This window comes from Mobula birostris, chromosome 9 (assembly GCF_030028105.1).
Source record: "Mobula birostris isolate sMobBir1 chromosome 9, sMobBir1.hap1, whole genome shotgun sequence".
NCBI classification, from domain to species: domain Eukaryota; kingdom Metazoa; phylum Chordata; class Chondrichthyes; order Myliobatiformes; family Myliobatidae; genus Mobula; species Mobula birostris.
In genome coordinates this window covers 81829844-81857398 of record NC_092378.1, presented here as the reverse complement: position 1 = coordinate 81857398, position 27555 = coordinate 81829844, and the positions used below count along the sequence as shown (strand labels likewise).

At 40.7% G+C, this 27555-nt stretch overlaps 1 protein-coding gene across 4 annotated transcripts in view; it reads left to right on the top strand.

The window, feature by feature from the left end:
- The window catches only part of washc5 (WASH complex subunit 5), a 205763-nt gene that overhangs the window by 39772 nt on the left and 138436 nt on the right, over positions 1–27555 (top strand). For all 4 annotated transcript variants that reach the window (XM_072268302.1, XM_072268303.1, XM_072268304.1 and 1 more), the window contains 2 exons: positions 2559–2686; positions 21865–21994. In XM_072268302.1, the coding sequence (XP_072124403.1) occupies positions 2559–2686; positions 21865–21994 (258 nt within the window). The remainder of the gene's footprint in view (positions 1–2558; positions 2687–21864; positions 21995–27555) is intronic.

Genomic DNA, 27555 nt, shown 5'->3' with positions numbered 1-27555 from the left:
ACTATCTGAATGGTGTCAAGTTAGGAAAAGGGGAAGTACAATGAGATCTAGGTGGCCTTGTTCATCAGTTACTGAAAGTAAGCATGCAGGTACAGCAGGCAGTGAAGAAAGCTAATGGCACTTTGGCCTTCATAACAAGGGGAGTTGAGTATAGGAGGAAAGAGGTCCTTCCGCAGTTGTACAGGGCCCTGGTGAGACCACACCTGGAGTATTCTGTACAGTTTTGGTCTCCAGATTTGAGGAAGGACATTTTAGCTATTGAGGGAGTGCAGCGTAGGTTCACGAGGTTAGTTCCCAGGATGGCGGAACTGTCATATGTTGAAAGAATGGAGCGACTGGGGTTGTATACGCTAGAATTTAGAAAGATGAGAGAGGATTTGATTGAAACATATAAGATTATTAAGGGATTGGATATGCTAGAGGCAGGAAACATGTTCCTGATTTTGGGGGAGTCCAGAACCAGAGGCCACAATTTGAGAATAAGGGGTAGGCCATTTAGAACGGAGTTGAGGGAAAACTTTTTCACACAGAGGGTTGTGGTTCTGTGGAATGCTCTGCCTCAGAAGGCAATGGAGGCCAATTCTCTGGATTCTTTCAAGAAAGAGTTAGAGGTCTTAAAGATAGTGGAGTAAAGCGATATGGGGGGAAGGCAGGAAAAGGGTACTGATTGTGGATGATCAGCCATGATCACAGTGAATGGTGGTGCTGGCTCGAAGGGCTGAAAGGCTTACTCCTGCACCTATTGTCTATTGTCTATCAGACTCTTGAACAAAAGGGGATAACTGCACTATTGAGATGTCTCCACACCAATGATCTCACTTTAAGGACTCTTTATTTTGTTGTTTCATGTTTTTCTTATTTTTTGCTCTTTATTTATAATGCATTTGCAGAGTTCGTTGTTTATTGATCCTGCTTACATTTACTGTTCTATAGATTTGCTAAGTATGCCCACAGGAAAAAGAAACTGGGTTGTGTATGGTGATGTGTATGTATTCTGATAATATTTACTTTGAAATTTATTTTTGAAATAATTCTTTATTCTTCAGACATTTATTTATTTAGAGATACGGTGTGGACCGGCCCTTTGAGCCACACCACCCAGCAGCCCCGATTTAATCGTACCCTAATCACAGGACAGTTTACAATGACCAATTAACCAACCAACATCTTTGGACTGTGGGAGGAAGCTAGAGCACCCGGAGGAAATCCACATGGTCACAGCGAGGATGTATGGATTCTTTACAGACAATTGAATTCCAAACTCCGATGACCCGATCTGTAATAGGGTCACACTAACTGCTGCACTACAATGGTGCCCGATTATAACAGTTTATGATTGATAAATGTTGTTGTCTAACGTACCTGACCAATACACCACAGCAAATCCCTAATATATGTAAATATACTGTATAGATGTAAAGCAAGGATGTAATATTGAGGATTTATAAAGCACTGGTGAGAACTCACTTGCAGTGTTGTGAGCAGCTTTGGGCCCCTTCTCTTGGAAAGAATGCACTGACGTTGGAGAGGGTTCAAAGGAGGTTCACGAAAATGATTCTGGGATTGAAGTGCTTTTCAAATGAAAAGCATTTGATGACTCCAGGCCTGTACTCATGGAAAATCAGAAGAATGTGGGGGATCTCATTAAAACTTATCAAATGTTGAAAGGCCTTGGTAGAGTGGATGTGGAGAGGATGTTTCCTTTGGTGGGAGAGTCTAAGACTAGAGGACACAGTCTAGAATATAAGGATGTCCATTTAGAATGGAGATGAGGAGGAATTTTTTTAGCCAGAGTGGTAAATCTGTGGAATTCGTTGCCACAGGTGGTGGTGAAGGCCAAGTCACTGGGTATAATTAAGGCAGAGGTTGATAGATTCTTGATTGTTCAGAGCATGAACAGATATGGGGAGAAAGCAGGAAATTAGAGCTAAGAGGGAAATGGATCAGCCATGATGAAATGGCAGAGCAGACTCCATGGGCCAAATGACCTAATTCTGCTCCTTTACCTTTTGAACAGTATATGGTGAATAAAGTTGTTCCTTGATTCTAATTATGGCAGTTAACAGTGTAAACACAGTTTCCTCCATGGCAGCAGTGACTCTGAAACTTCTGTAACTGCATTCTAATTTTTTGCGTTATTGCAATATACCAATGTATTTAGTTAGAGATTTGAAAGTGGGAGGGGGAGGGGAGATCCACTTTCAAATCTCTTACTAGCTCTTCTTTCAGTTAGCCCTGATGAAGGGTCTCGGCCTGAAACGTGGATTGCACCTCTTCCTAGATATGCTGCCTGGCCTGCTGCGTTCACCAGCAACTTTGATGTGTGTTGCTTGAATCTCCAGCATCTGCAGAATTCCTCGTGTTTACCAATATATTTGAGTGATTTGTCTGTCAGAATGCAAACTAAAGCTTTTCACTGTATATTTAACAGTAATAAACCAGCTATCAATTACGAAGAAGCTAAAATACAATTTGTGGCTTCCTGAAGAGGAGGTCAGTGTTGCTGTACAAATGCAAGTCTTTTTAACGATTCAATCCCACTTTTCTTATTTTTACAGTGTATGACCCAAACAACAAACGTCTGCGGCAGATTAAGGATCAAGTTTTAACTGACTCAAAATACAACCCAAAAACGCTTTTCCAGCTATTGTTAGACAGCGCCCAGTTTGAGTTTGTTTTGAAGGAGGTACGTGCTTTCTGTAAACAATAAATAAACACGGTCCACCAGAACAAGCTCACTATGCGGAGGAACTTGATAGGTCAGGCAACATCTATGCAGAGCAATGAACTGTCAACATTTCAGGCCGAGACCCTTCATCAGGACTGCTGATGGGTCTCAACCCAAAAGATTGACTGTTTGTTCCCATCCATAGATGCTGCCTGACTTTCTGAGTTTCTCCAGCATTTTGTGTGTGTTACTCTGGATTTCCAGAATCTGTTGACTCTTTCGGTGTTAAACATGCAGATATTACCAGTTATGACTGGACAGAGTAGTGGGATTGGAAATGTTGTCCCAATAATGTCACGGAATATCATAGAGGGGTATCAGTTTTTTCTGAACTCTGGGGAATTTGGTGGGAATGCCATTATTGTTATAGAACATAGAACAGTACAACACATTACAGGCCCTTCGGCCCACAATGTTGTGCCGACCCTCAAACCCTGTCTCCCATATAACTCCCCAACTTAAGTTCCTCCATATACCTGTCTAGTAGTCTCTTAAACTTCACTAGTGTACCTGCCTCCACCACTGATTCAGGCAGTGCATTCCACGCACCAACCTCTCTCTGAGTAAAAAATCTTCCTCTAATATCCCCCTTGAACTTCCCACCCCTTACCTTAAAACCATGTCCTCTTGTATTGAGCAGTGGTGCCCTGGGGAAGAGACGCTGGCTATGCACTCTATCTGTTCTTCTTAATATTTTGTACACCTCTATCATGTCTCCTCTCATCCTCCTTCTCTCCAAAGAGTAAAGACCTAGCTCCTTTAATCTCTGATCATAATCCATACTCTCTAAACCAGGCAGCATCCTGGTAAATCTCCTCTGTACCCTTTCCAATGCTTCCACATCCTTCCTAGAGTGGGGTGACCAGAACTGGACACAGTACTCCAAGTGTGGCCTAACCAGAGTTTTATAGAGCTGCATCATTACATCGCGACTCTTAAACTCTATCCCTCGACTTATGAAAGCTAGAACTCCATAAGCTTTCTTAACTACCCTATCTACCTGTGAGGCAACTTCCAGGGATCTGTGGACATGTTCCCCCAGATCCCTCTGCTCCTCCACACTACCAAGTATCCTGCCATTTACTTTGTACTCTGCCTTGGAGTTTGTCCTTCCAAAGTGTACCACCTCACACTTCTCCGGGTTGAACTCCATCTGCCACTTCTCAGCCTACTTCTGCATCCTATCAATGTCTCTCTGCAACCTTCGACAATCCTCTACACCATCCACAACACCACCAACCTTTGTGTCGTCTGCAAACTTGCCAACCCACCCTTCTACCCCCACATCTGGATCGTTAATAAAAATCACAAAAAGTAGAGGTCCCAGAACAGATCCTTGTGGGACACAACCCTCCAATCTGAATGTACTCCCTCCACCACGACCCTCTGCCTTCTGCAGGCAAGCCAACTCTGAATCCACCTGGCCAAACTTCCCTGGATCCCATGCCTTCTGACTTTCTGAATAAGCCTACCGTGTGGAACCTTGTCAAATGTCTTACTAAAGTCCATATAGATCACATCCACTGCACTGCCTTCATCTGTATGCCTGGTCACCTCCTCAAAGAGCTCTATCAGGCTTGTTAGACACGATCTACCCTTCACAAAGCCATGCTGACTGTCCCTGATCAGACCATGGTTCTCTAAATGCCCATAGATCCTATCTCTAAGAATCTTTTCCAACAGCTTTCCCACCACAGAGGTAAGGCTCACTGGTCTATAATTACCGGGACTATCCCTACTACCTTTTTTGAACAAGGGGACAGCGTTCGCCTCCCTCCAATCCTCCGGTACCATTCCCGTCGACAATGAGGACATAAGGATCCTAGCCAGAGGCTCAGCAATCTCTTCCCTCACCTCGTGGAGCAGCCTGGGGAATATTCCGTCCCAATGTATTTTAACAACTCCAACACCTCCTCTCCCTTAATATCAACATGCTCCAGAACATCAACCTCACTCATATTGTCCTCACCGTCATCAAGTTCTCTCTCATTGGTGAATACCAAAGAGAAGTATTCATTGAGGACCTCGCTCACTTCCACAGCCTTCAGGCACATCTTCCCACCTTCATCTCTAATCAGTCCTACCTTCACTCCTGTCATCCTTTTGTTCTTCACATAATTGAAGAATGCCTTGTGGTTTTCCTTTACCCTACTCACCAAGGCCTTTTAATGCCCCCTTCTTGCTCTTCTCAGCCCCTTCTTAAGCTCCTTTCTTGCTTCCCTATATTCCTCAATAGACCCAATCTGATCCTTGCTTCCTAAACCTCATATATGCTGCCTTCTTCCACCTGACTAGATTTTCTACCTCACTTGTCACCCATGGTTCCTTCACCTTGCCATTCTTTATCTTCCTCACCGGGACAAATTTATCCCTAACATCCTGCAAGAGATCTCTAAACTTCGACCACATGTCCATAGTGCACTTCCCTGCAAAAACATCATCCCAGTTCACACCTGCAAGTTCTAGCCTCATAATTTGCTCTTCCCCAATTAAAAATTTTCCTGTCCTCTCTGATTCTTTTCTTTTCCATGATAATGTTAAAGGCCAGGGAGCGGTGGTCACTGTCCCCCAGATGCTCACCCACTGAGAGATCTGTGACCTGACCTGGTTCATTACCTAGTACTAGATCTAGTATGGCATTCCCTCTAGTTGGCCTGTCCACATACTGTGACAGGAATCTGTCCTGGACACACTTAACAAACTTTGGCCCATCTAAACCCTTGGAAGTAATCAGGTGCCAATCAATATTAGGGAGGTTAAAGTCACCCATGATAACAACCCTGTTATTTTTGCACCTTTCCAAAATCTGCCTCCCAATCTGCTCCTCTGTATCTCTGCTGCTACCAGGGGGCCTACAGAATACCCCCAATAGCGTAACTGCTCCCTTCCTGTTCCTGACTTCCACCCATACTGACTCAAAAGAGGATCCTGCTACATTAGCCACCCTTTCTGTAGCTGTAATAGTATCCCTGACCAGTAATGCCACCCCTCCTCCCCTTTTCCCCCCTCTCTATCCCTTTTAAAGCACTGAAACCCAGGAATATTGAGAATCCATTCCTGCCCTGGTGCCAGCCAAGTCTCTGTAATGGCCACTACATCATAATTCTATGTATATATCCAAGCTCTCAGTTCATCACCTTTATTCCTGATGCTTCTTGCATTGAGGTATACACACTTTAGCCCTTCTGCCTTACTACCTTTACACCCTTTATTCTGCTTCTCTTTCCTCAAAGCCTCTCTATATGTTAGACCTGGCTTTACTCCATGCACTTCTTCCACTGCTCTATCGCTCCGGGTCCCATCCCCCTTGCAGATTAGTTTAAACCCTCCCGAACCATGCTAGTAAACCTACCTGCAAGGATATTGCTCCTCTTCGAGTTCACGTGCAATCCATCCAATCTGTACAGGTCCCACCTTCCCCAGAAGAGATCCCAATGATCCAAAAATGTAAAACCCTGCTCCTTGCACCAACTCCTCAGTCACGCTGAGTATGGTGACTAAAACAGAGAGGAAAAGCTTCAATTCATCTTGGCAGCCCCTTTTTTAGTTGAAAGAATTCTCTCTTTATTCATGCAATTGAAGGATCATCTTCAGCAATTTGCAATCTGAACTTTTAAAACTATTTTGTATTTTGAGGGATAGTCTCTTTAGTAATTCTCACTTCGCTGTTGGCCCACCATCCCACTCGGTCACAACTGTGTAGCATTTTCAGATGGTCATTTTCAGTATATGTCCTTTCATGAAAAAGCTAGAGGTGGAGATGTTTGCCGATGATATTCCATCCATTGGTGCGTGTGTGCATGTGGGTTGATAAGTGGTGAGCAAGTTCCAGGCAATGAGCATCTGCAACAAGAGAGAGTTCAGCTACCTACCTTTGCTATTCAATAGTATTACCATTACCAAATCCCTAACACCAAAGTCCTGGGAGTCACTTGTGCCTTCTTCAGAATTGCATCAATATATTGGGCCAATGATAGATCTTCAGCAATGTTAACCTCCCTGAAGGTTAGCGACTCGCCTTCTGACACTGCGAGACCTTTCTATCATTTGTAAGCCATAACTGAATAGTGTCATAGAACCCAGTCCTGCCGAAGGGTTTCAGCCCAAACATTGACTAGTCTTTTCCATAGATGCTGCCTGGCCTGCTGAGTTCCTCCAGCGTTTTGAGTGTGATGGAATGTGGGGCAGTGCAGTAGAGTAGTGGTTAGCACAACGCTTTCCAGTACCAGCAACCTGGGTTGAATTCCCACTGCTGCCTGTAAGGAATTTGTCTGTTCTCCCTGAGTCTGCGTAGGTTTCCTCCAGATGCTCCACAGTCCAAATGTGTACTGGTTCGTTGGTTAATTGGTCATTGTAAAATAATCATTTTAATAGCGTTAATTCGGCCAATCAGTGATAGAGACAATGGGGACCACTTCGTAATCAGTTGTTTAACCTGATTAATTAATGGTAAAAGGTTGAAGTTGATTAGGTCCTTATGCCTCTTAGTAATTATAACTCCCATTTAAGTAAAATAGTCAGTAGTCACTCTGAATGGAGAACATCTATAAATGGAAACCTGCATATTTAATAGAAAAAGTTCGCTCTTACCTAGATTCAGTTTGTAACCAGAAAATCTACTAAACTGAGCAAGCAAAGTTAACACTGCCCGAATAGATTTTCCTGGGTTAGAAATATATAATAGTAAATCATCTGCATACAGTGATAATTTATGAGTCTCATTTCCACGGGTAATGCCAAGTATATTAGGAGAGTCACGAATAGCAATAGCTAGTGGTTCCAAGGCAATATCGAACAGTAGTGGACTAAGAGGGCAGCCCTGCCTAGTAACACGGAATAGATGAAAAAGGGGAGATCTTTGATTATTAGTAAATACCGAAGCCAAAGGAGGAAGATATATCAGTTTAATCCAAGGTATAAATACTGGACTAAAATTAAATTTCTCAAGGATGTTAAATAAATACGTCCATTCAACTCTATCAAAGGCTTTCTCAGCGTCCAATAAAATAACACATTCTGGAATTCTGGGTGAAGGAGAATAAACAATGTTCATTAATCTCCTAATATTAAAAAAAGAGTAATGATTTTTAATAAATCCAGTCTGATTTATATTTATTTCAAATGATGCCAATTTTTATTCCTAAATCCTTTTTTATTACTATTGATTCCAAAATTTCCTCTTGTATATGGCAGAAGAAAAATCCCAGGTAAAGTAAAAACCATTTACAGAAGTGTTGGCTTGTGGCCTAGTGGTTAAGGCTTTCGTCTAGTGATCTGAAGGTTGCTAGTTCGAGCCTTGGCTGAGGCAGTGTGTTGTATCCTTGAGCAAGGCACTTAACTACACATTGCTCTGCGATGACACTGGTGCCAAGCTGTATGGATCCTAATGCCCTTCCCTTGGACAATATCGGTGGGATGGAGAGGGGAGACTTGCAGCATGGCAACTGCTGGTCTTCCATACAACCTTGCCCAGGCCTGTGCCCTGGAAACCTTCCAAGGCGCAAATCCATGGTCTCAGGAGACTAATGGATGCCTATAATTTACAGAAGTCCAAGAAAGATGGTGGTTTAGCACTGCCTAACCTAAGATTTTATTATTGGGCAATTAATATTCGATATTTAATATTTTGGACACAAGATTGGAATATAACTCCAAGCCCATATTGGGTAAACCTTGAAGGCTACTCTGTACAAGGGTTCTATTTAGCTTCCATTTTAGGAACTTCACTTCCTTTTGTACTATCTATATTGAATATACAAATGGTTAATCCAATAGTTAAACATACACTGCGAATATGGTTTCAATTTCGTAAATTTTTTGGTTTGAACAAATTTATATTATCAAGCCCTATTATATCTAATTTTTTTTTCAATCCTTGGTTATGGACCAAGCCTTTTTGATATGGAAAACGAAAGGTATAACATGTTTTCGTGACTTATTTCTGGATAAATGTTTCATGTCTTTTGAACAGTTAGCTAAGAAATTTGATTTGCCTAGATCCCATTTTTTTAAGATAAAAATAAGAAATTTTTAAAATAGTGTTGCCTACCTTTCCAACCTCATACCCTACTGATATCATTGATAAAATTTTAGGTTTAAATCCTCGGCAGAAGGGATTAATAGCATCTATCTTTGATATAATTATGAAATTGCAGCCTGGTATATCTGATAAAATTAAAAATGAATGGGAAACGGAACTTCAACTTTGCCTACCTATAGAGAAATGGGATATAATTTTTCAATTAGTCAGTGCTTCCTCTATATGTGCTAAACATACATTAATACAATTTAAAGTAGTGCATAGAGCCCATATGTCTAAAGATAAATTAGCCCGTTTTTATTCCCATATAAACCCTATTTGTGACAGATGTCACTCTGAAGCGGCTTCTTTAACTCGTATGTTTTGGTCCTGTCCTCTTTTGGAAAACTATTGGAAAGGTATTTTTGATATTATCTCAACAGTTCTATGTTTTGGCTTACAACCCCATCCTATTACGGCAATTTTTGGATTGCCAATGGTAGAACATAGATCTTTGTCTTCTTCAGCCTGTCGGATGATTGCATTTGTTACTTTAATGGCCAGAAGATCTATTTTACTGAACTGGAAGGAGACCAATCTTCCTACTACATTCCAATGGTTTTCCCAAACTATATTGTGTTCAAATTTAGAAAGAATTAAAGTGATATTTTTGATCCTTCAGTTAAATTTGAAGAAACTTGGAAACCATTTATTCAACATTTTCATATGATGTAATTTGACAAGTCTGGCCTACCTGGGAAGTTTAAAGCCTGGGTGTATCAGCATGGCATTCTTCCCAGAATCCTGTGGCCCGCCCTTGTCTATGCAGTTCCGATCTCGACAGTTGAAACCTTAGACAGGAGGGTTAGCAACCACCTCAGGAGATGGCTGGGGCTTCCAAAGAGCCTGAGCAGCATCGCAGTCTATGGACACCGCAACATACTGCAACTGCCCTTCAAATCCTTGGAGGAAGAATTCAAGGTAACAAGAGCCAGAGAAGTGCTACAGTATAGGGTCTCAAGTGACCCAAAGGTGGCTAGAGCAGGGATCCAAGTAAGTACTGGCAGGAAGTGGAGGGCAGAGGAAGCTGTTTGGGAGGCAGAGGCGAGGCTGCGTCACAGGAGGCTGATGGGAGTGGTCATACGAGGCCGAGCTGGGCTAGGATCCTTTCCAACTCCCCAAATGGACACCAGAGGGAAGGAAAGGTGTCGTCTAGTTCAGGGGGAGGTGAGAGCAGTACTGGAGGAGATGAGAGCCTGCAAGGCGGTGGGAATGAAGCAACAGGGAGCTTGGACAAGATGGGAGAATGCAGTTGAGAAGAAAGTGACCTGGGCTGATCTTTGGAAAGCCGAACCACACCGCATCCAATTTCTCATCCAGGCAGTGTACGATGTGCTTCCAAGCCCATCAAACCTGCACACATGGGGCAAGGCAGAGTCAGCTGCATGCCCACTGTGCTCCAAGCGAGGAACCCTGGAGCACATCCCCAGCGGCTGCACAAGGGCACTTGGTGAAGGACGGTACAGGTGGAGGCATGATCAGGTACTGAAGACCACCGCTGAAGCCGTCAGCGCAGGAGTTGAGTGGGCGAAGCGGTCCCGACCCTCCAAGCAGACCATTCCCTTTGTCAGAGCTGGGGAGCAGCCAATACCTGCCAAAAGAACATCTGCAGGCATCCTGACCTCTGCAAGGGACTGACAGCTGTTGGTGGACCTCGAAGGGCGGCTGAAGTTTCCCAACCATATCGCAGCCACCACCCTGCGACCAGACATTGTCCTAGTGTCTGAGTCCAGTAAGCAAGTGGTGCTGCTGGAGCTGACAGTCCCAAGGGAAGATAGCTTGGAGGAGGCCTTTGAAAGGAAGCTCTCCAAGTATGCAGGACTGGTCAGCAACTGTCAGCAGGCTGGATGGAGAGCGAGGTGTCTCCCAGTGGAGGTTGGTTGTAGGGGATTCGTAGCCGATTCTTTAGTTAGAGCCTTCAGCATTTTGGGCATCGAGGGAGAGGAAGAGGAGAGCCATCTGCAGTACCAGCGATGTGGCAGACAGGGCCTCAAGATGGCTGTGGCTCAAAAGAGGGGATCCATGGAGTCATAAGTAGCTAGCCATCTGGACACAAGCTGGGGTCTGATCAACCCCGGCTGGGTCACCTGGAGGAGGTTGTATGATGTTGAAAGACCCGAAACACCCGATGATTCCAGGAACATCACTGAAGATGTGTCCAGAAGCATCAATAGACGTATGTACACAGCTGACCTTTCCGAATTCTTCGTATTAACTTAAAATATATGAATAGAGGAGCGAAGTTGACAACATTACTGAACGTATTTGATTTAAGATATTGGTTTAGCCCTGTTTTGTTCCATTTGCTTTTTTGGGTTTAGTATTTAGTTGTTTTTTTCTTCTTTTTGGGGTTTTTCTTTGTATTTTTTTATTTCTTTTTTTTCTTTATGATTAATTACATCATGAGTTTAGAAGTCTATTATACCTGTGTTATCTGAAATCTTTTTTGTATATGTGTATTAACAATACGATTATTCCAATCTCTTTGTATCGACATTGTTATTTTGTTTATAATTTTGGAAAAATTAATAAAGAGATTTAAAAAGAAAGAAAGAATTGGTCATTGTAAATTGTCCTGTGATTAAATTGGGGGCGGCACGGCTGGTCTCTAAGGGCCAGAAGGGCCTATACATTAGGGTTATATCTCAATAAGTTAATAAATCAATAAACACAAGTACTGGTCTGGATATGTGCAACTGCAGCAACAGCTGAAGCTTGATACCATCCAGGATAAAGCAGTTTGATTGTATGGAACCCCACCCACAACCATAAACCATTCAATTCATTACTTACATACCATGGCTCTGGTGTACCATCTACAAATGCACTGCTATGCCTCACCTTGGCTACTCTAAGAGCACCTCTTGCACTTGTGACCTCTACCATTGAAAAAGGCAAAGGACTTCAGGCATGTGGAATGCTATCACCTGTAGGTTCCTCCCCCCACCAAAGTGCTCACCACCTTGGCTTGGAAGTATATCATTAGTCCTTCATCAAATCTGACTCCAGATCTCACTGCCCAACTACAGTATGGAGCACCTTCCACCAGAAGTCCACTGGTTTGAAAAGGAGATGCACCACCTCTTTCTGGGGGGGGAGGGAGAGGTTCCAAGATGGACAATTAATGCTGACCTTGCTAATGACACTGAGACCCCAAACAGATTGGAATTTTGCCTCTAAATTGGAAGATGGCACAGATTGCAACCTTTTCTTTTTCAATCTTTTTTATTAGTTTCGTAATAATAAACATACCATAATATTGATACAAAGTTATTGGGAATATATTGTTATAGTTAACATAGTTAAATATAAACTCAGTTGACACATGAGTGGTAAATCTCCCAATCATACAGGATACAGATGTAATATACAAAACAAAAAAAATCTAAAAAATCATGAAAAAGGAAAAAAAAATAAAAATATACCCCCCCAAAAATCTAACCTAAATCAATAAACTAAGAAAAAAAAGACATAGGCTGTTATGTAACATCAAAAAAAAGGAACCATTAGTGTCGTTGACTCCGTTCCTCTCAACATATATTAAAAAGAAATACAAACGTAGAATAAGTTTGGAAAAGGTCAAATTAGATCATAGGAAAATGTTGAATAAAAGTCTTTTTGAATTTAGTAGAGGGATCATAAATACACTTCTATTTTTTTCCAAGTTTAAATGCAACATAGTTTGAGAGAACCACTGAAATGTGGTGGGAGGAGTAATCTCTTTCCAGTTTAGCAAAATGGATCTTCTAGCCATTAATGTAAGAAATGCAATCATCCGACAAGCTGAAGAGGTTAAATGACTTGATTCTATCATCGGTAACCCAAAAATTGCAGTAATAGGGTGAGGTTGTAAATCAATATTCAAAACGGTTGAGATAGTATCAAAAATATCTTTCCAATATTTTTTCAAAAAAGGACATGACCAAAACATGAGTTTAAGAAGCTATCTCAGAGTGACATCTATTGCATATAGGATTTATATGAGAATAATAACGAGCTAGTTTATCCTTAGACATATGAACCCTATGCACTACTTTACACTGTATTAACGCATGTTTAGCACATACAGAAGATGAGTTGACTAATTGAAGAATTTTTTTTCCCATTTTTCAATCGGTACAGTAATCTTAAGTTCCCTTTCCCAATCAGCCTTAACTTTATTAGATACGGCTGGACATATTTTCATAATTGTATTATAAATAATTGCTATTACACCTTTCTGAAAAGGATTTAAATCTAAATTTTTTTTCCAAAATATCCATTGAATATAAATTTGGGAAGGTAGGAGAAACAGTATTTAAAACATTTGTAACCTGTAAATATCTAAAAAAAATGAGATCTGGGCAAATTATATTTATTAGATAATTGTTCAAAGAATATGAAACAATTATCCAAAAATAGATCACAAAATTGTACTGTACCTTTAATTTTCCAAGCCAGATATGCTTGATCCATAATTGAGGGTTGAAAAATGAAATTGGATCTCATCGGACTTGCTAAAATAAATTGATTCAACCCAAAAAATTTTCAAAATTGAAACCACATATGTAAAGTATGTTCAACTATTGGGTTATCCATTTGTTTATACAATTTAGAAAGAATAAAAGGAAACAAAGTCCCTAAAATAGAACCCAATGAAAACCCTTATAAGGAATTACATTCAAGATTTACCCTATGTGGACTTGAAGTTACGTCCAAGTCCCATGACCAAAATTTTAAATATTGAATGTTAATTGCCCAGTAGTAAAATCTAAAATTCGGCAAAGCTAAACCCGGATCCTTTTTAGATTTCTGTAAATGTCTTTTACCTAACCTAGGATTTTTGTTCTGCCATATATATGAGGAAATTTTGGAATCAATGTTATCAAAAAAGGATTTTGGAATAAAAATTGGCACCGCTCAAAATAAATATAAAAATTTAGGCAAAATAATCATCTTGATAGCATTGATCTGACCGATCAATGACAGAGACATTGGTGACCATTTAGTAAACAAAAGTTTAATCTGATCAATTAAAGGTAAAAAATTAGCCTTGAATAAATCTTTATGCTTTTTCATAATTTTAACCCCTAGATATGTAAAAGAGTCAGTAACATCCATAAATAGGAACTGGCATATTTAGGGGAAATAGTTTGCTCTTATTAAGGTTCAATTTATAACCAGAAAAATTGCTAAACTGAGCCAGCAAAGATAAAATAACGGGAATAGATTTCCCAGGATTAGAAATATATAATAACGAATCATCTGCATATAATGATAACTTAAGTATTTCATTTCCCCGGGTAATACCAAAAATGTTAGGTGAGTCTCGGATAGCAATTGCTAAAGGTTCAAGGGCAATATCAAATAATAATGGACTAAGAGGACATCCCTGCCTAGTACCCCAAGATAAACGAAAAAAGGGAGATCTATGATTGTTAGTACAAACCGAAGCTACAGGGGTATGATATATCAATTTAATCCAAGATACAAATATCGGACTAAAATTAAATTTCTTAGGCACACTAAATAAATATGGCCATTCAACTCTGTCAAAAGCTTTCTCAGCACCTAATGAAATAAAACTGAGTGCTAAGTGAAGGAGTATAAACAATATTCAGTAACCTCCTAATATTAAAAGATGAATAACGATTTTTAATAAATCCAATTTAGTCCACAGGGATAATTTGAGGTAGCACCTTTTCTAACCTAGTTGCTAATATTTTAGAAAAAAATTTTGGATCTATATTCAAAAGAGATATCGGTCTGTATGATACATAATCAGTAGGATCTTTCTTCTTTTTAAGAATTAAAGAAATAGAAGCTCCGTAAAACGTTTGTGGTAATTTACCTAATGTGATTGCTTCTTTAAATATTCTAGACAACCAAAGAGAAAGAATAGAGGAAAAAAACTTCAAAAATTCCACTGTAAAACCACTTGGACCAGGTGCTTTGCCAGAATTCATTGAAGAAATAACAGCTGTTATTTCTTCATCCGTAACAGGAGTTTCTAATGTTAAACATTCTTTGGGTGATAATTTCGGAAAATTCAATTTCCATAAAAAGTCATGCATGGTGTTAAGATCATGAGGAAAATCAGAGTGGAATAAAGAGGTATAAAATTCTTGAAAAGTTTTGTTTATCTCATCATGATCAACTGTCAAAGTGTCATCATGTTTGCGGATCTTGATAATTTGACGTTTAACTGAAGTAGTTTTCAATTGATTAGCTAATAATTTACCCGATTTGTCACTATGAATAGAAAACTCACTTCTAGTTTTCATTAATTGATTTCAATCAAGGATGTTAATAATAAACTGTGTTCCATTTGAAATTTGACTCTCTGTTTATAAAGCTCCTTACTAGGAGCAATAGAATATTTTTTATCAATTTCTTTAATTTTGTCAACCAACAAAAGAGTTTCATTCATAATACGTTTTTTCAAGCCAACAGAATAAGAAATAATCTGTCCGCGGATATAAGCTTTAAAAGTGTCCCATACTGTCCCGTTGGAGATTTCTTCCATAATATTAGTTGAAAAGAAGAAATCAATCTGTTCCTTCATAAACTTAACAAAGTCCTTGTCTTGAAGCAGATTAGAATTAAATCGCCATTGTCTGATAGTAGAAGAAGTATCCATTAACTTGATAGAAAGTTTCATTTGGAGCATAATCAGAAATGGCAATAATGTCATAATTGTAGTCAATTACAGATGGAATTAATCGAGAGTCAATAAAAAAGTAGTCAATTCGAGAATAAGAATGTTAAAAGTGAGAAGAATGAAAACTCTTTATCCTTAGGGTGTAGAAATCTCCAAATTTCTGAAATTCCAGAGTCAATCATAAAAGAGTTAATAAGAGTAGCCGACTTATTCGGTAAAGCCTGACTAGATATGGATCTATCCATCAGGGGATTTAAACAGCAATTAAAATCACCCCCCCCCCCCATTATCAACATATACTTGTTTAAATTAGGAAAAGAAGTGAATAAGTGGTTAAAAAATTCGGGATAATCCACATTTGGAACATAAACATTAACCATAGCAACTTTTTTTTTATTAAAAAGTAACCCAGTAATTAATGAAAATCTACCACTAGGATCTGAAATAATGTCTTGATGAGTAAATGTAATTGAGGAATCTATAAAAATTGTAACTCCCTTCACTTTGGCTTGGGAGTCCAAGTGGTACTGTTGATCCTTCCAAAACCTAAAGAAACGTTGATTATCCTCTTTCCTCACACGAGTTTCTTGTGCAAAAATAATGTGAGCATTCAGTCTTTGGAATACTTCAAAAATCTTTTTCCGTTTTGTTGGATGGTTTAAACCATTTGTATTCCAAGAGACAAAATTATAATCTGAGCCATAATTTAATGTTAACCCTTTGGTATATAAAGAGTTAACCATAATGTAAACTCATGAAATCAGAAGAGGAATAAATATTCAGAGCGGAACTGGAAATCACGACACTGCAGACATCTTTGTAGTACTGAATCAGCCCAATAGAAAAAATTAATAAAGAAAGGAAAGAGCCCCCCCCACTGCCCTCCACCCCTGAGGTCCCGAAACTAAGCCAGAGAAGACTAGAATAAGAACTAATTCTAAATCTAACCCCATTTCTCCAGAAGGCAACTCCAAAGATATATGTTAAAAAGAACCCCCCCCCGAAATTCAAAAAAAAACTAAACACTACATGATAATAATCTACATATTGTGATTTCTAAAATGAACGAAAAAAAGTAAGCGCCGATGCATATTATTAATCAATTACAAACATAAATAATTGAAAATGGCACTTCAAAAGAAAGAAAGGAATTATGGGAAGAAGAAACCTGAGAAGACGGTGTAATCAAAAAGAACAAAAGATATTATGAGAAAAGAGAAACATACCACCATCTTAATTATACGAAGCCAAAACTAAAGAAAATGTTCCTCCATACAGTAGAAATTTGCCATCAAATTGTTAATGACAATGTCAGAAATCAAATAATTAAAAATTAACAAATTAAAGAAAAGTAAAATCATCTGCAGGAAAAATGAACTTTAATTGAGATGTGAAAAATATCTACACTACTAACCGAAGACGGAAGTCTTGAACTTCTAAAAGACCTTCTTCATGTGATGACTAAAGGCTTTTTAAAAAAAAAAGCACCTAAAAACAGAGCTGATGCTGCGAGCGCTAAGCATTAATTAAAGCAAGGTATCCGTAGCAGTTGAATAGTGCTCATCCAAAAAACTTCGAGCCGCTCTTGTGGAATGGAAGATACAGCGTGATCCACCTGAAGGAGAAATCCTTAAACGTGCAGGATACATTAGGGCAGGATACAATGTGGCGGCAGTACAGTGTAAAATATAAAAATATTAAAGTCAAAGTGAACTTCTTATCAAAATACATGTATGTCACCATATATCCACGGCTACTTCTACTTTAGAGATGAAGCCACACTCAGGCTGGAGGAACAACACCTTATATTCCGTCTGGGTAGCCTCCAACCTGATGGCATGGACATTGACTTCTCAAACTTCTGCTAATGCCCCACCTCCCCCTCGTACCCCATCCGTTATTTATTTATTTATATACACACATTCTTTCTCTCTCTCTCCTTTTTCTCCCTCTGTCCCTCTCACTATACCCCTTGCCCATCCTCTGGGTTCCCCCCTCTCCCTTTTCTTTCTCCCTAGACCTCCTGTCCCATGATCCTCTCATATTCCTTTTGCCAATCAACTTTCCAGCTCTTGGCTCCATCCCTCCCCCTCCTGTCTTCTCCCGTCATTTTGGATCTCCCCCTCCCTCTCCCACTTTCAAATCTCTTACTAGCTCTTCTTTCAGTTAGTCCTGACGAAGGGTCTTGGCCCGAAACATCGACTGTACCTCTTCCTAGAGTTGCTGCCTGGCCTGCTGCGTTCACCAGCAACTTTGATGAGGGCTGGTTTGAGACCTTTTTGGTAGCATTCCGACAACAGAGGTTTAAAAGCCAGCCGCGCCTTCATCACTTCGGGACTGTAGTCTTCCACTAAAAGGAACTGATATTGTTGAAATTTAATCATACCTTGCCGACGGGCAATTCGAATAAGATGCTCTTTAACGCTAACATAATGGAACCGGAGGATCACTGGCCTCGGTTTAAATTCGGAGGATGGTTTGGGACGCAATGTACAGTGAGCGCGGTCGAGCAATGGAGGATCATCAGGGAATACAGAACTAAACGCATCCTTAGTTGAGAGAAGAATTTTGAAGGGTCTCCTTCCTCGACATCCTCGGGGAGACCAACTCTATGTAAGTTCTGTCTTCTAGATCGGTTTTCAAGATCAATAATCTTGGATTTAAAATGTTCCAGTTGTTGAGTCATCGAAGATAATTTCTGCTCCAAATTCTCGATTTTCAAATCTCTGTTCTGAGATTCAATGTCTAATTCAGTAATTTTACTTTGATGTTGCTTAACTTCACAATCAAGTGATTTCAAAGAGTCCGTGATTGATTTTAAGTCTTCTTCAAAACTTTGATGTTGTTGTTCAAATTTTTCAGTTAAACTTTGACATTCTTCAAATTTTTCATTTAAAAGATTCAACAGAATATCATAAGATAGTTCTGTTTGCTTAGGTTCACCTATTTTTTTTCCCCGTTCCTGTCGGAATCCTTCCCGTTTTTAGGTTCACGCCCTTTAGATCTTGTACTTATTTCTTTGCTCATTCCTTCAGATTTCACAGTTACAGTTCAAGGAAAAATCAGTAGTATAGAATAAATACTGTCTAGTGTAGGTAAAAATAAATTAAGTAAGGGAGATCATAAGTTAAAAAAAAATAAATGTAATGGAGCGAAGCCAAAGACAACCTCACTCCATGAGCGCCTCCTGGAGAATCCAGATTACAATCTAAAATTCAAATGTGGGTTTCCTCCAGGTGTTCTGGTACCCCCAGTCAAAAGATGTACCAGTTATTAGGTTAGTCATTGTAAATTGTCCCATGATTAGGCTAGGATTAAATCGGGGGTTGCTGGGAGGTGTGGCTCGAAGGGCGGGAAGGGCCTGTTCTAATAAATAAAAAAATATTTGTAAGCCCCCACCCCCCGTCAGCTGGTCCCCAAGAATATTGTCAATATTAAACCGGTCCGCGGTACAATAAAGGTTGGGGATCCCTGCTCTAAGATATTAGTAGTATGTTGTATGTAGATATTTTCTTGCATCTGATGTAGTGTGACTGTGTCTCTTCCATCAATCCTCTGAATTCACACATTCATTCTCTGCAATAACTTAATATTAATTAGTTCTGGCTTCTTCCCTTCTATCTTTCCAGTCCTGATGAAATTTCTTGACCTGAAACGTTGACTATTTACTCCGCTCCATAAATGCTGCCTGATCCTCAAGTATTTTATCTGTGATGCTGTCAGTTTGTTAGTGCCGTTTCATGTGTGATGCAACCTGACTTTCCCTAGAAAGTATTTGCTCTCTGTCATCATTTCTCACTTTCCACCATTATACGCAAACAGGAGTGGGCCATTTGAATTTCTTCTGCTAATCTTTTATCCTTCAATCATCCAAATACATGTGATCTGTATGTTAATACTTGGGTGAGGAGGTGTGATATACACATCCTGCAGGGGAAGTCAGTTTCAGATCTCTGGTAACTAGCCTGCAAAAACGAAAAGTGTATCTTGTCTAACTCCAAGGTAGCCAACCAGAAACACAAGAGATTTTGCAGATGCTGGTATCCAGAGCAACACAAGCTGCTGGACAGATTTATTCTTCTCCTGCCGTGTGTGTGTGTGTGTTAAATAGCCAGACTCTTAGATAATACACCCTCGTATTATCGGAATGTGCGGGAACATTTATGGGTTGTCCCCTGTCCCTTGGGTGTGTTGGTTGTTAATGCAAATGACATTGTTGACAGTATGTTTTCATGTCCATGATGATAAATCTGAATCTAGAATCTCCCGAATTGCCCCAGCAGAGGAGAGAGCTGCTATGTCCACCCTATTAAATGCCCCAATCATCCAAGACAGAACTTTCACTATTCAGAATCTGAATCAGGATCAGGCTTAGTATCACCAGCATATGTCATGAAATTTGTTGTCTTTGCAGCAGCAGTACAATGCAATTCATAACTTTAAAAAAAAATTTAAAATTTAAAAAAATGGTTTATTGGGCTATCACTTAATCAGGGCAGCTGTTTATTTGGGACAACTCTTCAAGAACAGTAACTAAGTTGAAGAAATAGCTGGGATCCCATTTGCTTATTTGGGATGTGAGCCACTTAATTGGGACAGGAAACTGTTGCCGAACAGTTTCAAACTAGCGTCAGTTGCGTGCATGTGTGGCTGTTAGACACTACACTGCTTAGAGCACAAGCACGAGGAAATCAAGTATCAAGTCAAGTCATTTGTCTCCACTGATTTTGTTCATTTACAGTCAATCAAAAGAAATCAGTGTGTGCTAGATGAGTTCCTCCATTGATAAATATTAGGAACTAATGCAGAGTTTTATAGTACTACAGTGGTATTGATAGAGTACTAATTTGTTCTGTATTTTATTTAACTACATAGTTTGTTACTCAGTTAAAGAGTAGTTTATCTTTTTTTATATATCTTTTTACTTGTGTCTATCAAACTTCAGCTAATTGGAGCAGGTAAACCAAAATTTACTGATCCCAAAATGTCCCAATTAACTGGGATCCTCAGTATTTCCTTGCCTTTATGATATTGTCTCCTATAACTCCAGCATTCTTCCACTATTCACACTTTCACCTGTGTTGAATCTCTGCAGAAATTTGTAAATTGCCTTCTAGTAGTCTAAATACACTTTGTTATCAGAGCACTGGTGGCTTTAACGAAGAAAGTTCACCTCTGGAACATAGAACATTACAGCCACAGTGCAGGGCCTTTGGCCAACAATGTGCTGACCATTTAACTTGTCCTAAGATCAATCTGTGTTGGCGTGTAGCCAAGTGGTTAAGGCGTTCATCTAGTGATCTGAAGGTGGCTAGTTCGAGCCCTGGCTGAGGCAGCGTGTTGTGTCCTTGAGCAAGACACTTAACCACACATTGCTCTGCGATGACATTGGTGCCAAGGTGTATGGGTCCTAATGCCCTTCCCTTGGACAACATCGGTGGGGTGGAGAGGGGAGACTTGCAGCATGGGCAGCTGCCGGTCTTCCATACAACCTTGCCCAGGCCTACGCCCTGGAAATCTTCCAAGGCGCAAATCCATGGTCTCATGAGACTAACGGACGCCTAAAAGCTAAAAAGATCAATCTAACTCTTCTCTCCCACAAAACTCTCCATTTCTCTGTCATCCATATGCCTACCTAAGGGTTTCTTAAATGTCCCTAATATGTTGGCCTCTACCACCACTACCCCGGTACACTTTCCATGCACCCACTACTGCATGTGTGCGTGTGTGTGTTTAACACAACGTAGCCATTGAAATCTTGGCAGCTCGTGATCACCTCATTCATGTCTCTGTTGTTGAAGGAAATACTCTTTCCTCTGAATTCACATTAAGCTAGTCTGTTGTTCTCTCTTTTATTACATCATTTTTACATTATTAACAGTGTGAAAGAGAGTGGGGGGTTTTCTTGGTAAGTTTAATTTTTGTGTGACCTGTGATACTGCTTTTTCTGAGGTTTTCCTTCCCATTTCCCAAAATTCCTGTGCAGTATAGCAGAGATGAATAAAGTCAGGCTCTGTTGTATAAATACTTTAGCAAGACAATTTTAATATCACAGGCTCTAGTTTGATTTTTTTTATTCAGCAATGCAGCACGGTTACAGGTCCTTCCAGCCCAACAAGCCTGTGTTGCCTAATTACACCCATGTGACCGATTAACTTACAACCTAATGTCCTTTGGAATATGGAAGGAAACAGGACAAAACCCACATGGTCACAGGGAGAAGGCACAAACTTCTCTCAGACAGCGACTGAATTGAACGGGTTGTAAAGCATTGGCTGAACGCTATGCTATTGTGCCGTGCCGTATAGCGCACAGTGATACTGCACTGCTGAAAAATAGAATGCTTTTCCTTATGGCCACTTTAATCTGTTTTAGGCTGCTTGACATTGAATGACATTTACTCCATGTATCATGTAGATGTTCAAGCAAATGCTGTCTGAGAAACAAGCCAAGTGGGAAAGCTATCAGAAGGAGGGCTCTGAGAGAATGATTGAGCTGGCCGAGGTGTTCTCTGGAGTGAAGCCTCTCACCAGAGTGGAGAAAAATGGTACGTGATTTATCCTCCACTGCTAAATATAAAGCCAGTAGTTCACGTGTGCAGAGGTGCAATCAAAAACTTCACTTGCATCAGCATTCGAGATCGTTTATTGTCATTCTTCAATTCAAGTGTAAAGGAGAACAAAATGAATGTTATTCCAAATCCAGTGCAGCATAATAAAACACACAATAAGCTTAAAGAAGAAAATAAAAATACAATAAACAGAAATATAAAAGCTATTGTATAAAACACAATGTTCAAGTCACCATTATATAGATAGACTGATTGTATGCACATAAAGTGACCTGATGTGATGTAGTGGTGTTCGGGTGGGATAATGGGTGGAAGTGTTGATCGCATCGTGTAGGGATGTAGAGGACAAAAGCATAGAAACAGGCCCTTCAGCCCATCTACTCTGCCTAGTCCAATTGATCTGCACCAGGACCATATAAAGACCAATCATAATAATGATAGGATCTTTTAAGAGACTCCTGGATGGCTACATGGAGCTTAGAAAAATAGAGGGCTACGGGTAAAGCCTAGGTAGTTCTAATGTAGGGTCATGTTCAGCACAGCTTTGTGGGCCGAAGGGCCTGTATTGTGCTGTATGTTTTCTATGTTTCTATAATAAAAATATCAATCATAAATTATACACTTGTATAAATTATACAAATTTTACAAAAAAAAACACAATTAGAACAACAAAAAACAAAATCCACCTTAGTGCAAAGTGATCAAAGTGATGCTTTACTGAGGTGATGATTAGAGTTGTGCAGGTTTGTTTAAACACCAAGAGGTTGAAAGGAAGCAGTTGTTCCTGAACCAGGTCATGTGGAACTTTAGGCTTCTGTACCTGCTGCCCAATGGTAGCTGCGAAAAGATGGCACAGCCTGGATGGTGATATTTTTCCATAACAGATGTTGTCTTTTAGAGATGGTGCCAGCTGTAGATACAACTGATCATGGGGAGAGATTTGCCAGTGATGTGTTGGGCAGAGTTCCCTACTATCTCTAGCTTCTTGCTTGCCTGCGTATTCAAATTGGTGTACCACACCACGATGCAATCACTCGGGATGTATTCAAGAGTACATCTGCAGGTTTGTGAGAGACTTTAAGAAGCTGAACCTCCTCAATCTTCCACATAAGTAAATATGATGAGAAGCATTTTGAAAGTAACCTTGTTTTTTCTGGCTCTGTCTGTTGCTTAGGCAACTCAGAACTTGCTTTAAGTACCTAGCTAGTACTTTGTGAGTGGCTTTGCTTCAGCACAGAGGTCCACATAGCTTGGTTTGTATCTTGTTCATTCTTCTTTTACTTATGATATGTTTAATTAATGAATAGTTCCTGAGACTTTTCCCCAGGGCAGGAATGGCTGATATAAAAGGACATAATTTTAAGGTGTTTGGAGGAAAGTATAGGAGGGATGTCAGATGTAAGTTCTTTTTTACTCAGATGGCGGTGGGTGTGTGGAACACCCTGCCAGTGATGGTTGTAGAGGCAGATACATCAGGGACGTTTAAGTGACTCGTAGAGAGGCAAGTGGATGTTACAAACTTGGAGGGTTATGTAGGAAGGAGAGGTTAGATTGATCTTGGGGAAGGTTGAAAGGTCGGCACTCCATTATGGGGTGAAGGGCCTGTAACATTCTTTGTACTGAGGCAGAGATGGGGGGATTGTGTCCATGATCTCAATTAGCACCTAATTTCTCTCCCTCTCTACTTTAAATCCATGTTATCAATGTTGGGAGTAGGACGTATAAAGTAAATGGTATGGTGATAAATTATGTTGATGAACAGAGGAAACTCAGGTTCATTATTCCAGGTGGATCAGATGGTGAAGATGGCACATGGCATGCTTGCCTTCTTTGGTCAGGGTGTGGAATATTAAAGTTGGAAGGTTATGTTGCAACTGTACAAAACTGGTTCGTCTGCACTTGGAGTATTGTGTGAACTTCTGGTCACCACACTATGAAGTTGCATTGGAGAGAGTACAGATCTGATTCACCAGGATCCCCTGGATTTGCGAACTTTCAGAATGGCTATGAGATGAAGGAAATCATTTGGGCCCTTAAAAGGACTGTCAAAAAAACCAGGAGGAGGAACCCACCACTACTGCGTGTCTTCCAGATATTTCCATATATTTGGAAGGATTGCCAGGATCCTGAATAAATACTGGATTAATACTATCCCCAATTCCATAAGGAAGCTCAAGTCACAGCTTATGCAGGTCAAAGATGATCTGGGGCTCAGGTCGGCTGGCGTTCACAGGATTCTCTATGAATGTGGAGCGGTGTATATTGGCCAGACAGGCGCATGTTGTGAACTTGCATCAAGGAGCACAGGAAGTATATCTGTTTGGATTACCGAAGAAATCGGCAGTAGCAGAACATTGCATTTGCAATGACCATAAGATTGACTTTGATAGCACAAAGCTACTAAGCCGTGCCAGTGCGTTTTGGGACTGCCTGGTGAAGGAAGCCATTTAAATTAGAGGAAGTTAGAACCATAGAACCATAGAACACTACAGTATAGAAAACAGGCCATTCGGCCCTTCTAGTCTGTCCCAAAACTTTATTCTGCAAGTCCCATTGACCCGCACCCAGTCCATAACCCTCTAGACCTCTCCCATCCATGTACCTATCCAATTTGTTCTTAAAACTTAAGAGTGAGCCCACATTTACCACGTCAGATGGCAGCTTGTTCCACACTCTCGCCACTCTCTGAGTGAAGAAGTTCCCCCTAATGTTCCCCCTAAACCTTTCCCCTTTCACCCTAAGGCCATGTCCTCTCGTGTTTATCACTCCTAATCTAAGTGGGAAGAGCCTACTGGCACTTACTTTGTCTGTACCCCTCATTATTTTGTAAACCTCTATCAAGTCTCCCCTCATTCTTCTATGCTCCAAGGAATAAAGTCCTAACCTGTTCAAGAGGAGGGAAGAGAAGATGGCAGCGCGACGCAGCGCGCGCGGCCTCACCGGTGAATGATATCGGTATTTGTAAGTAGGATGCCGTGCACGATTCTGATTTGATGGAGACAGACGTGAGAAGCACGGAGGAACATCTGGAGTAACTTCTGAAATGTCCGGTTCGCTGCCACTGCTACTGTGCGATCAAGAATTTCTGGAGGGCAAGGTCCCAAATCCTCGGCTTTGCCTGTTATTGGCGGCCGGGGCTGGGGTCGAAGCACTCGGCAGAGATGGTGCTGGGTGCTGAGTGTCAGCGGGCTGGTCAGAGGCTCGAAGTTTTCGGACGGACTCAAGCTTCCAGGATGCTGCATTGGCAAGTTTGCAGCACTGGAAGCTTATGGCAAAGAGAGCTTTCTTCCTTCTACCGTCTATGTGAGATAATGGGACTTCCGAGAGACCTTGAGACTTTTTTTTACTGTGCCCATGGTCTGTTCTCTATCAAATTACAGTATTGCTTGCACTGTTGTAACTATATGTTATAATTATGTGGTTTTTGTCAGTTTTTCGGTCTTGGTCTGTCTTGTGTTTCTGTGATAGCACACTGGAGGAACATTGTATCATTTCTTAATGCAAAGGCATTACTGAATGACAATAAAAGAGGACTGCGTGTCCTCATAATCTAATCTAATCTTTCCCTGTAACTCAACTCCTGAAGACCTGGCAACATCCTAGTAAATATTATCTGAACACTTTCAATCTTACTGATATCCTTCCTATAGTTAGGTGACCAGAACTGCACACAATATTCCAAATTTGGCCTCACCAATATCTTATACAACCTCGCCATATCATCCCAACTCCTATACTCAATACTTTGATTTATGAATGCCAGGATGCCAAAAGCCTTCTTTATCACCCTGTCCACCTGTGACGCCACTTTCAGGGAATTATGTATCTGAACTCCCAGATCCCTTTGTTCCTCCGCACTCCCCAGTGCCCTACCATTTACTGTGTATGTCCTACATTGATTTGTCTTTCCAAAATGCAACACCTCACACTTATCTGCATTAAATTCCATCTGCCATTTTCTAGCCCATTTTTCCATCTGGTCCAGATCCCTCTGCAAGCTTTGAAAGCCTTCCTCGCAGTCCACAATGCCTCCAATCTTAGTGTCATCAGCAAACTTGCTGATCCAATTTACCACATTATTATCTATTCTAGGTCATTGATACAGACAACAAACAACAATGGTCCCAGCACAGATCCCTGAGGCGCGCCACTAATCACAGGCCTCCAGTCTGAGAAGCAATTATCCACTACCACTCTCTGTCTTCTCCCACACAGCCAATTTTGAATTCAGTTTACAACCTCTCCATGGATACCTAGTGTCTGAACCTTCTGAACTAACCTCCCATGTGGGACCTTGTCAAAGGCAAGGTCCATGAAGGCAATATCCACAGCCTTTCCCTCATCTACCTTCTTTGTAACCTCCTCGAAAAACTCAACAAGATTCGTTAAACACGATCTACTACACACTACTACACGATCTACTACCATGCTGACTATCCTTAATCAGCCCTTGGCTGTCCAAATACTTGTATATCTGATCTCTCAGAACACCTTCCAGTAATTTACCTACTACTGATGTCAGGCTCACCGGCCTGTAATTACCTGGTTTACTTTTAGAGCCTTTGTTAAACAACGGAACAACATGAGCCACCCTCCAGTCCTCCAGCACCACACTGGTGGCTAAGGACATCTTAAATATTTCTGCCAAGGCCCCAGAAATTTCTACACTGGTCTCTCTCAACGTCCGAGGAGATATCTTGTCAGGCCCGGGGGTTTATCTACCTTTATTCACTGTAAGGCAGCAGGCGCCTCCTCCTCTTTAATCTCTATATGTTCCATGACACTGCTGCTTGTTTCCCTTCCTTCCATATACACTCTGCCAGTTTCCTGAGTAAATACTGATGAAAAAATACTGTTTAAGATCTCCCCCATCTCCTGAGGTTCCACATATAGACGACCACTCTGATCTTCTAGGGGACCAATTTTGTCCCTTACTATCCTTTTACTCTTAATATACTTGTAGAAACCCTTCGGGTTTACCTTCACATTATCTACCAAAGCAACCTCATGTCTTTTTGCCTTCCTGATTTCCTTCTTTAGTATTTTCTTTCATTTCCTATACTCTTCAAGTACCTCATTTGTTCCTAGTTGTCTGTACCTGCTATACACCTCTCTTTTCTTAACCAGATCGCCAATATCCCTTGAAAATCAACGTTCCCTATGCCTCACACATTAAAGTTGCTGGTGAACGCAGCAGGCCAGGCAGCATCTCTAGGAAGAGGTACAGTCGATGTTTCAGGCCGAGACCCTTCGTCAGGACTAACTGAAGGAAGAGTTAGTAAGAGATTTGAAAGTGGGAGGGGGAGGGGGAGATCCAAAATGATAGGAGAAGACAGGAGGGGGAGGGATGGAGCCAAGAGCTGGACAGGTGATTGACAAAAGGGATATGAGAGAATCATGGGACAGGAGGTCCGGGGAGAAAGTCGGGGGGGGGGGATCCCAGAGGATGGGCAAGGGGTATAGTCAGAGGGACAGAGGGAGAAAAAGGAGAGTGAGAGAAAGAATGTGTGTATAAAAATAAGTAACAGATGGGGTAC